At 35.9% G+C, this 12,861-nt stretch overlaps 1 protein-coding gene across 45 annotated transcripts in view; it reads right to left on the reverse strand.

Moving 5' to 3' along the window:
* Positions 1-12,861, reverse strand: part of RIMS2 (regulating synaptic membrane exocytosis 2) — a 458,924-nt gene that overhangs the window by 124,669 nt on the left and 321,394 nt on the right. For 26 of the 45 annotated variants that reach the window (XM_084751276.1, XM_084751247.1, XM_084751282.1 and 23 more), the window contains one exon: positions 1,598-1,698. The exons of 17 other annotated variants lie outside the window; for them this stretch is intronic. In XM_084751276.1, coding sequence (XP_084607402.1) covers positions 1,598-1,698 — 101 coding nt within the window. Of the gene's footprint in view, positions 1-1,597; positions 1,699-5,023; positions 5,091-12,861 lie in introns of those variants that run through there. 2 more of the 45 variants (XM_084751271.1, XM_084751272.1) reach the window with 2 other exon arrangements.

The following is a 12,861-nucleotide window of genomic DNA, read 5'->3' on the forward strand; positions in this document are numbered from 1 at the left end:
CCCTTATTGGAAAAAATTCTCTGTAGGTTTTTGGACCTTTAAGAGAAAAAGGTTAACATAGGAATGGCTGGGAGATACATCACCAAGCAAAGACAGTTCCACATTAGGAACTAACTGGGGCTGTAGCTGAGTGACCAGACTGTATTTTGGAGTGAGCTATAGATTTTTGTTATGCACTGGTAGCTAAGCCAAACTCCATAAGAGGTCCTACAAAGGGAAAGATAATTTACTCTCAAAATAAAAAATTCAATTTTTAATATTGTTCATCTCTGGCTTCTGGAGCACTCTTTCCACTACAAAAACTAAATTTCAGAATCACCTAAGGATGGGTTTTAAAACTTATGTCTATACCAGAATCACCTGGTGGGGATTTCACAGGTGTGAGAAACCCAGGGAATTATATTTCTATAATGTCCCTGGTGCTGCGGATGTCTGTGTTCTGGAATCATACCTAGAAAACTCTGACGTTATCTTGTTCAGTATAATTACTTTTTATCAGTATGTCAGTTTTACCAAACCTAAAATATTTCATGTCAAAGGTTATAAAAATTTGGGGGCTGTAACCTATAGCAACTCTTTGCTCCAAAACCCTGAAATGAACCTTGTCAGGTATTTCCAATAAGAACCATTGTTACTGCTTCTAGAAGACTAATTAATTAATTTATAGTTTTTGAAACAAGGACTCACTGTGTAGCCAGGGCTGGCCTGGAACTCTTTGTAGACCCTCCTGCCTCTGCATCCGAGTGGGGACTTGGTGACGCCACTCATTCAACCAGCTGTGCTTCTGCCTTCGCTTGCTTGATTTATCTGTTTATAAGTGGCACTAACGATTGTGTCGCTGGCAGCTCACACTCTAGGCAAGTGCCCCACCCGTCAGGGAAGCCGCCATCCCTCCCGGTAGGATGTCATGCTGGCTGTACATCTTGCTCATTAACTTTGCCTCTGGAGCTACCTTTCCCTTAATTTGTCTTGGCTTTCGTTTTTCACTAAGTTCTTTTCTAAAGTAATGATATTATTGAAAATATGATATGTAATGATCATATTAGACAAAGTACTCATTTTATACAGTAATATGACCCTAAAATGCCTTTAAATATAAAGGTCCTGTAGAGTAAGATAAATAAATTAATACTCAACATATAGATAATTTAAAAATATACTTGCTAAAATACTTTTTGAACTAACAAAATCTCTTAAGTATATGTTTGCTCCAATAATTCAGTAATAAAGCAGATTTCATTAAAACACCAAAGTAAGGAACAGAAAATAGAAAAAGATGCATTAAAAGAACACACAGGATGATAATGGGAGATTTCCATGTTTTGAAGGGACGCAAATTTTAGAAAATGAAACAAATCTAAAAGCTTTGGTCTTTAGACCTCTAACTTTATATGTTATATACTAATGTGTTTCTAATGAGGAGACGTATATCCCTAAGAGCTGGCACACAAACACATGGTACATGTTAGCACTTAATATCACTGGGCCCTTACATTATATGTTTGTGTCTGGCTCATCTTTATTCCGTAGGTTAAAAAAATCTAGCAGCTTCATATGATTGACTATTTTACAACTTTTAAAAAGAAAATTGTCTTGCCTTCGAATGGTAATCTTGTTCCAGTCTGGGATCTGATCCGGCTACCTGTTTGTATTTGTTAATTTTCATTTGGCGATTTCTCTCCTCTATATCCATAGCACCTATCAAGTAGAAAAAAACCCATAAAATTAATGTTTAGTTCTTACTCTTAGTGGATCCTAATTAGGATGTATAAAAGAAGAAATGTGAAGCTGATCAGCTACTTTCACTCAAAGTAGTAGAAATCAATAAAATGTAGCATTGTCTTTATTTTAAGTTAAACTATGCATTTTGGTAAACAAAATATAACTATTAAATATATATAATAATTTGAATATGAATGAAATATACTTGCAGTAAAAGGGAAGACAACTAGATAAAAATTATGGGCACGTGTGTGTCCAGAAGAATAATCGCACGCAAATTTTGCACAGGAGCCATGGCTTTTAATTCGTCATGTAAAGCTCACTGGCTGGAAACTGGTTTCTAACTGTTTACAATGCAACTTAAAACTTCATGTTTAAACTATTGTCATAAAATTAAGCTTTGTGTTAAAGCAATCATCCTAGAATACATTATAGGTCTAGTTATCAGCAACTTCTGATTTTGAAATTCCTAAAACTGAAATTAAGAAAAAAGTTTAATGGAATACACTTTTGATGGTATCATACTGGTAATGTACAATGTACTATTGAAATCAACTAAGAATAGAATATTAAAAAGTGAGAAAATTAATGATAAGCCTAATTTTAAAATATAAGTGTCCTCAGTAATTGTTACCATCTCAAAATAAATCAATCTTACATAGCAAGAGGGTCTTTAAAATCTTTGAAACTAAAACACAAAATTCAATTAGAAAACCCTAACAATTATAAAAAAGAACATGATTTCTATAGAGTGAATTCACCAGAAGGTCATATTTTCATAAGTATGCACAGTAAAAATTTCATAAATATATACAAAGAAAAACACAAAGGAATAAAATGAACTTAATAGACGCAACGGGTGGCTACAGTAACACGCTACCATGTACATTTATAAGCACTATGTATGTAGACAGGAATGTAAGCACACAAATACATACCCTTTGCTCAAGATCATAACTTTAAAGTTGAAGTAAAGACATCTAGACAAAAATATCTATCAAAATAAGCATCTAATACTTACCTGATTAAAATAATAACAATAACAGTTATAATGTACATGGGATTGACAAATAGCAATGTAATTAGCAGTGCTTTAAGTCACTGTGCTCTGCTGATTAGATAGGATAAAAGGGAATGCAAATTTCCAGAAAGAGTAACAAAGCCTTGGGTAAAAGAATGCATAAAGAATTAAATGATTTGAACTCTAAATATGTCATCAAATTGATGTTGTGTTTTGAGACACGTTTAGGCTGATCCTAAACTTCTGTCTCAGGCTCCCAAGTGTTGGTATCACTTCTATTTTTTTTATCCCATCAATTATTCAGCAAGTAGCCAATAAACTATTAATATAGTCATATTTTAATAATAGTATAACTGACTTCATATTTAAGCAGAATAAACTGAAAATATATTAAAATATGAATACCTGTGATATGAAGTATACCAAGTAAAAATAATAACTGTCACTCCATTAACTACACCTGTGAAATTGCTGATACTTCAAGAAATAGTCTGACATAAAACATTTATTTCCAAGCAGCAAAAGAACAAAAAATATTATCCCTGGATGAAAAAATGTTATATATAGTGAAAAGACACTATTAGCTAAATACTGTTTGTGAAGATTCTTTTAAAAGGTTTCATGTGGCTATCACAATAGAAAACAGAATATTAATTACAAATATTACCAACTGACAAGGAAATTTAAGCACACATAGACATAGATATAAAATATATACACATAAACATAAGCTGTTTTAATATTAAGTTTTTTTGTATGGCAAAATTTCATGACAGCTACATTAAGTTCCTTCTGATCACTGGAACGGCCAACTTTTCCTATAAGGGGCCAATAATAATTTACATTGTGTGTGTGTGTGTGTGTGTGTGTGTGTGTGTGTGTGTGTGTATGTGTGTGTGTGTGTGTGTGCCTACATGTGTATTTGTATACTTGGACCAATAGTGGAATGCTTAAGCCTGTATGAGTGAGTGTGTGTGTGTGTGTGTGTGTGTGTGTGTGTGTGTGTGTGTGTGTGCAAGCAAGGGACATCCTCGGGAGTCTTTTTGCAGACACTGTACACCTTGCATTTTTGAGACTGGATTTTTCATTGTCCTGAATTCACCTGTTAGACTAGGCTGTCAGGCCAGTGGGCCTTAGGGATCAATCTGCCTGACTCTCCTGTGACAGGAATACTAGCACAGGGCATCATTTATGGCTTTTATTTTCCTTTTTAACCTGGGATGGAAATGACCCTCAGGGGAGGCGGTTTACTGAATGAGCTCTCTTCAGTCCTGAATTGCAGATTCTTTGTGTGCAAACTTCCACTTGGCTGCAGGTCGGTCACGGCCAGATGGCAGCAACTAAGGTAACATCTACACAAGTGACTGTGGCTATGTTCTAGGAACAAGCCCACAGCGAGCAACAAATGTCATGAGGGGAAAGAGAGCATCTCCTCTAAAAGCAAGAAAGAAGAAGAGTGTCCAATCTTATTCAGTACAACAAATAAATATCAGTGAAATTTTAGTCAGAACAATTAGGTAAGAGAAAGATGTGGAACACAGCAAAGAGAGGAAGCCAAGCCACCCCTATCTGCACATGGCATGGTACTGTCTGTGAAAACACCTCAAGACTCCATCAGGAGGACTCTTAGGACTGATAAACCCTGCAATGTAACAAGAATCAAAATCAACCGAGAACTTGAAAAATTTTCTATATGACAATGACAAACTCATTTAGACAGAAAAAGTAAAGGAATTCCATTTGCGACAGCACCAATACATTAAAATAAAATACCTAGGAATGAAAATATCAAGTAAACGAAAGGTTGCTACAGTGAAAAATGCAGAACATTAAAGAAAAAAAATTGAAGACAATCTAGTGTATGGAAAATCTTCCAAGTTTATGTAAGAATTAGCACTAATAAAACAGCAGTGGCTCCCCCATCCCAATCTGCAAATTCAATGAAATCCCAAGAAAACCCCACTGGAATCCTTCTCATAAACTAGAAAGCTAGCAAACAAGCAGACTCACAAAAAGCAAAACAAAAACAAATTTAAGTATAAGCAAAATAAAACTCAAAATTTACCAAAGCGGCCAGGTCAGAATACCAATGGCAGTGTCTGATTTCCAAGTGCACTATGGGTACAGAGAGCAGAAGTCCTTGGTAAGACAAGACGTGTAACCCCATGGAACAGGAGGCTCAGGTAAACCAACGCAACAGCAGCCGACTCCTGACAAACCACCAGACACACAGCGCTGAGCAAAGCGACAGTCACATGGAGATCGAAGCTAAACCCATACCTCTCAAATGATATAAATACCAGCTGAAAGTGCATCACGGACCTTTATGAAAGACTCGAAACTAACAGTTGAAAAAAACAAGAGAACGCGTCAAGATTATTGCAAGGATTTCCTGAATAGGACTCCAAGATCCTAGGGAACAAAAGCAAGAATTTAAGTATTGGATTGTGTAAAGCTTTAAAGCTTCTTCGCAGCAGACAAACAAGCATCGTACTGGACTTAGGTCTTGGCATACTGGCTTAATTTTATGTGCGAAAGGGCTTTTTCTCATTAGTAATGATCAAAAAATTGTATAGATTCTGAGTTGGAAAGATAGTTCAATTGATTAAAATGCTTGATTTGCAATCAAGTGAGCCTGAGTTCAACGCACAGAATTCAATCCAGGTAAAGAAATGCGTGCACGTGGTAATCCCAGGGTTGGGAAGTAAAGACGGGTGGATCCCTTGCACACCATGGCCAGCCAGCTCAGCTTACTTTGTAAGCTCCAAGCCAGTGGGAAACTCTGAGGCAAAGTGAGGTGAGCGAAGCCTAAGGAGGAACATCCCTCTGGTAGTCATACAGATGCACACATGAGCATGCACACAGGTGTATGTGACTACACACGTTAATAAAATATTATTAGATGTATAATTATTTAAATATAAATAATGTAACATTATTTATATTTAACAGACTTCTACATGCCCTAAGAATAATATTAACCTATATTTGCTATATTTAACTATATCAACCAAATATCCAACCTCAAGGTTAGCACTTTTTTTCCAAACAATCATCACTTATAGGATACATCCCAGAGGAAAATTCATGACTATAGCCTTAAACAATAAATCTCAATGAATCACATTAATTAACATGCTTGAGTCCATAACGCTGTAACTAGTAGCTTGGAAATTGTGTGGAATAAACTGTGGGATAAATGGGGCCATACCACGGATGCTGTAACTTGTGAGAAGTGTTCGTAGAGAGGAAGAGCTGCTGGTAAAGAATTCCCCACCAGCAAATAACTTTCTTTGCTGGCCTTTTGCTCAATCAAAGAAAAATAATCCAGAAACAACATTTTTGTTTTATCCAAATGAATGTAGCCTTTTCTCCTTCACCTTCTTGGAATGAAAAACAGTAAGACTCAAGACAAATTGGCGGGACAAAGAATGGACTGCATAGTTGTATTATCTTTTTTTTTTTATGAGGTGATTGCCATCGTACAAACCACACTGTTTTACAGACAACACTTAAGAACTGTTTCTAATGTTGAAAATTCCATACATGTGTACATGTACTCTTAATAAATCTATTCCTGATTCCATCACTCCAATTCCACACAACCCTTCTGCAACACAACTCCCTACCAATTTCGTGTCTTTAAAAAGTCACCTATGGAGTTCTGGTCAGCTCCAGATTCATTTCTCTAAGTTCTGCAATTCAAGTGCATGATGTCTTAAGCAAGAGATTTTTCCACCTACCTCTGGTGGGCAGCCAAGGGCAATAAGGATAGCCTTGCCTAGGTTTCTTTGTTGTTTCTTTTGATTGTAACTTGTAGGGAAGTAACTCATGGTTGACAGTGAGATTTTCATTAGAACCCTTGTCTTTTATGAGTACCATGGTTCACTCATGTTGGATGTCTCTGTCCAAACTTTTTTTTTTTAGTTTTTTGAGACAGAGTTTGTCTGTGTAGCCTTGGCTGTCCTGGACTCGCTTTTTGTAGACCAAGCTGACCTCAAACTCACAGATATCCACCTGCCTCTGCCTCCCAAATGCTGGGATTAAAGGCATGCGCCACCACCACCTGGCTCCAACCTTCTTTTTAATGAGTAGACGTATGTTCTTAAATCATTATTTAAAAGTATGCTATCGTGAATAATAAACCAGAAAAACATGCATTCATTATCATGATCAATATATGTATGTGTTTATAATTCTGTGTGTGCATTCATGTGTATGCATAATTACATGAGTGTGGGTAAACACACACATGTGGAGGATAGAAGACAACCACAAAATGTCATCTTGGTTTTTGACACAGTCTCACACTAGCCTGCGGATGATATGATAGTGTACATAAGTGACCCCCAAAATTCCACCAGAGAACTCCTACAGCTGATAAACACCTTCAGCAAATTGGCAGGATACAAAATAAACTCAAACAAGTCAGTAGCTTTCCTGTATACAAATGACAAACAGGCAGAGGAAGAAATTAGGAAAACTACTCCCTCCACGATAGCCACAAACAATATAAAATATCTAGGAGTAACTCTAACCAAGCAGGTGAAGGACTTATTCGAAAAAAAAAAAACTTTAAACCTCTGAGGAAAGAGATTGAAGATGACATCAGAAGATGGAGGGATTTACCTTGTTCGTGGATCGGCAGGATCAACATACTTGTATTATCTTAATGCTAGAAAGATTATATAGACGAGGAACAATAGGACAACAGGTGGATTGACTACAGCTAGGTTTTCTCTTGTTTTGTTAGAGACAGGCTCTCACATCAGAGCTCCCAGTGAACCGGACCGCAGAACCCTCCCGCTCCAGCCTCCTGTAATGTGTTTTCAGCTCCATCTCTGCTCATCTTACAAAAAGAAACGGGATACAGTAAATTTATGTTTCTTTTTTGTCTCTTTTGATGCAACAGGGCAGGTGACTAACACACAGCATAGGCAAGTGTTTGATTACTCCAAGTCTTAGACTTGTTAACAATGTTAATGTTGAGCTGTATTATATAACAAATGAAAACAAAAACCCCCAAATAATTTCCCCAAAATTAATTACTGTAACATGATTATTGCTCGTATTTGTTTCCTTTATAGTTTTCATTTTAACATTTTAAGACTGTTATGAGCCTTTATTAAATAAAATTAAATTATATTAATCATGGATTTAAATCATAATTTAAATTAATAATGATAATACTATCTCAAACAAAAGGCAAGTAAAATAAAATAAATGTAAGGGTTTGAATTGTGAAAACTTGCAGAGAATAAGCAATATTTGCTACTTAAATTAAGAGTACATCACTAAATTAAGTGGTAGTAAAGCCTAAATGTGATGCTACCAGTACCGTAATAATTTCTTTCCAAATGCACATGGTGACCCCCTAAAAACTAATCATATGCTTGGGTCATGCACTGGGCTAAAATTAGTAACATTTATGCAGAAATATTGTAAATAGAGGAAAGAAGCAGAGTGGAGAAGTTTAGGGGTTCAGACTCTCAATTTGATTCACAACATACACAGGAAAAAAAACCCAAAATAGTTTATATATTATATTCCTGGTGTCTAAGTGTACACTTCACAAAGTGGAATTCAAACAAAAAAAAAAATGCCATGCAGTTCTAACACTACTCCAGAAACCAAAGGAATGGCCCACAAATAAAAGAATGAATAGTAATCATGAGAAAACCTAGCTGGGGTTAGATGACTAGCCATCAGGGCAATAACCTCAGCTGGATGCCACTGAGCCTTCGAGGAGTTCCCATGGGAATACAAGTCACACTGAGGAACCTACACAAAGCATCAAAGTAGATGGAGACGGTCTCCACTAACAATCTCTAAATCCCTCTTATTCTCCTCTCTCAACCCTCTAGTGCCTTTTTCCTCATATCATCCTCTGCATGATCTGGAACTTGTCACAGATGTTTTGAAAGGTTAAGGATGGGTCCTGGGGGCGGGGGGTCAGGGGGCTCTGTCTATTCAGTGGAAATTCCTCAAATGGCTTGGGTACTTATCTGGTCAAAATGACCTACGACAGAGGCCTGTGGGCTTTTCCTACCATGCCATCCACAGCATCTAGAGGGACGAATGTGGTAAAAGTTCTCTAAAAGAAAATGAATTTCAGGATGTGAAATCTGATAGCCCTAGATTAAGAATTTTATTAGTAATCTCCCCATTACGTGGGCAACTTATGTTGCATTATAAATTTAATATGCCATTATGATAATTAGGGAGTAATTTTAATGCAACATAACTTACTCACCAGTTAGCTATGGCTACTTAAAAGGAATTGTTAAGACTTCCTTACATTTTTATTCCTGTATTACTGGATGTACTATCAATAATGTACTATCATTATTAAGATATTAAATCTGGAATTGATAACTTCTAGAATTGATAAATGCATAGTTTTGCTCTATAGTAATACAGTAATATAGGAAGCTTTAAATAGTTTACGGAACTCATCATTTTACTAATGTTGTATTTTGGACATCTGCTAGAATTTCATGACAAAATTCCCTCTAACCTCGTGATTATTATCCTCTTTTTATGTAGTAGAGATAAAACCCCAAGACCCACACACTGCTGGGCAAGGGCTCGACCATTTAGTTACACCAAGACCCAAATTTCTCCAATATGAGAAAGTGGATTGTTCCTAGTCTTGCTTTTTTCCTTTTCTATGATGGTGCTTTATCCTGTTTTATTGGGATTAAGTTTTGAAATGGAAAGTTTCTCATCTTTCTTGGTCATTATTTTTATTCTTCTGTTCAATGAAAGTGCACATGTGAGCATCCAAACACATAGACATACCTACATCATTTTTACCCCTATACCAATAGGTCTCTAATGACAACCAATGGGGAATAAGACAGTACTGATATTATTGTTCTTTAAAAGAACTGATTAAAATGTAAAATATAATAAAAATTCGAGTTAGTATATTTTTTCAGAGTTACAGACAAAAATTATAGTGATAACTTGAGGGTGTCAACTATTAAAGTTTTCTATTTTATACAATCATGGGAATGGCCATTATTCAAACACCTCACTTGCTATTTAGTTGGAGATTACTGATGTGTTAAATTGTGTCAAAACCGTAATGCAAAACATATGAGTTTGATAATAATAAACACAAAACTAGTGAACAATATGTAATGTTCTGAAAAAAACAAGCTTTTGCATAATTAGGGTTAAATGGTAATTAATGAGAAACACCATTTTTAATGGAATATTATGGAAAAATTGTAACAAGTCCTTTATGAAAAGTCCTTTACTTTTAATTTCTTTTAAATTACAAAAGTGATAGCGTTTCTATAACTATACAATGCCTATTACTTAAACAACAAATTTAAGGTTGCACATGTAAGTTACTCAAGGAACGCCTTATTACAGTGATATAAATTTCATGCTACAAATATATCTTAGTGAAACTATTATATGTGAATTTAAGTTTAAGCAGGTAAAATACAATGAGTTTTTTTCTTTTAAAAAATTATATTCTTTTGTTTCTTGGCAGGGGTAGGGAGGGCATGTGAAAGCTATGGTGTGTGTGGAAGCCAGACTCAAGTTATCAGGGTTGGTGCTCTCATCATGTGGGTCCTGGGGATTGAATTTGAATCACCTGGCTTGGCGGCAGTGCCTACATCCGCTAAACCATCTCAAGAGACTCGCCCCCCTCCCCCCGGCAAAAAAAAAAGATTATTTTTTAATTCTAGATTGATATTGATCATACTAATATCTACCATTTATTACTTTCATACTATTCTTACTTTGATATTTCATTTATTGGATTATGATTTAACAGTTTTTCTTATATTTACTTAATCTTGAATTTCTTATTTAAAGTAATATCTGTACATAAACGTCACTTTTTTTTATTAATGTTTTACAAGTAAATTAGGCCTCAAAGCTCTCAATACATTCTCTAACCTAGCAAATGTGTTTCCTCAATATGCTGTGTGTTTTCACTTGATTTGCTAACATGTTTACAGCAGGCACGCTGTAGTCAGTTCTCTCTCATTTCCTTCACTGTAGTTTTTAAGAGGGTGATATTTTTCAGAGATAAGGTTTAATTTTCTTATGAAAACATAACAATCTGTTGGGGTTGTAGAACAGTGTGTATGTATAGCATGTGCTCAGGATGTGTGCGCTCATTAGTTCAACCCGCAGGAACCTCGCCTCCCAAATATAATTGGTCCTTTAAGCTAGCTGGAGTTTATAGCCAAAACTAAGCAGTGCTTGGAAGCCAGGCTAACATCCCCTTCCCGGCAAGTGGACTACAATGGCATCTATCTGATTTCAGTGCTGCTGTTTGCTCCCATTCAGATACATTGTTTCAGAAATAAAGCTCAGGAGTGCAGATATTGAAGCTGTGATGCCGAGGCTTATATAACAATTATATCCTATGTTAGTGGCCACAAACTAATATAGGTGTTTTACATATATATATATATATGTAATATATGCATTATGTAAAATAAGTATATAATAAAACAATATTAAATATAAATACTAAGTAATAACAGTAATATATCTATAATAAAAACAATTCTATATAACAGAAAGAATGCTTCCACATATTTTGAGTTGAACTATTAATAGGTTACAGTGATAAAGATAAAGGAACTGCAACATCTTTGGAGTTGTGAGTCTAGCCTAGTAAAGTTACTAGCCTTTTACTAGTTAATACTCCAGACAGCTTTGGAAAAGAGATAGCACATCTCACTTTTATCTGCAGCTGACATCCACCTTGAACTGCTACCCACAGAACTTACTAACAGTGTCTCCTCTATCTGACCCTCTTCTCGGCTCTTCTGTTGATCCATCTTTCCTCCATGGCTTTGGACAGAATGCACTAAGTTTACTTCTCCCTGAGTATCTAAGTTTGTAGAAAGATGCTGTTGGGACAGACCACACCCGCATTTGTAGCACTATCACTGCAACAGAAAGCCGGAGGCCAGTCTTCAGGGTTGTGGATCTGTCACCCCATCAGTGTTAAAGTTACACCCAGAAAGATTTCAGATTAAATTACTTAATAACAAAACATGTTTCATAATAATATCAGAAGCCAATAAAACATTTTTCTCCATAAATTTTAAAAATGTAATTTTTGAGAATTCTGAGTATGTATAACATTTCTGGCTCCCCACCTCCTTGCTTTAAACTCTTCCCAAGCAGGTGCATACTCGGCACCATTTCTTCTTACACAAGCGTTGCCTTCATTATCAATCCTCTCTTTTTCAAAACCTCTGAGCTCTTTCAAGCACATTACTTCTACCCTTTGGACATTATGACAACAACAAAAAATCCTTTGATAATCTCTACATGCAATCTCTGCATTTTCTTCCATAGAGTAGCTTAATTTCCTTCTCTACAGAATTAGATAGTGTATTTAATTTACCAAGTACTTATTTTCTTCTGAAAAATCCCCTATCTGTTAGGTCTTAAAAATCATGACCTTTGATCTCTAAATCTTTCTGTTTTGATTAGAGACATTCTTAGCTTTCCTCTGTTGACTCTGACTCCTTTTCATTTACATGCAGCATGGCCTAAGCTTATTTTTTTTACAATAATATTAATTATTTTATTTATTTACTCACTTTACATCCTGGTGGTAGCACCCTCCCTCTTCCACCCTGCCCTATTCCTCAGAAAAGGGGAGCCCCCTCCCTACCCACCACAGCTCATCCAGTCACATCCGGCCTCAGCTTCTTAACAGAAGGTCCATTTCCACTCTTACACAGAATGGAAGACTGACCCTTCAGAACTAACTATCTCAGAAACACTTTGATACCAAGTTATGCAGAGCTTGCCTCTCCACTCCTCCCCTGCATCTCTCAGTCCCAGAGAGGTACCTTGTCTTTCTAGGCCTGCATTTTTGCTTCTCTATGCTTACTTTTCTAATCCCATGTAAATCTCTTTTATGTTCTTTCAAGTCCGAAGCAAATTTCAACCCATTGCTTTTAGCCATTGTAGCACCTCAGTGACTTCAATCATCTATATAAAGTTCTAGAATTAAAGCATATTTCCCTCCCCAACTGCTATGACATGTTCGCACTCTTTCATTTGCTCCTTAAGTATAAACAAGCCTTAGTGATTTCTGAATAGTTGTTCTTTGACTGTTTCTC

Source organism: Acomys minous, assembly GCF_964271855.1.
Source record: "Acomys minous genome assembly, chromosome: 12".
Classification (NCBI taxonomy): domain Eukaryota; kingdom Metazoa; phylum Chordata; class Mammalia; order Rodentia; family Muridae; genus Acomys; species Acomys minous.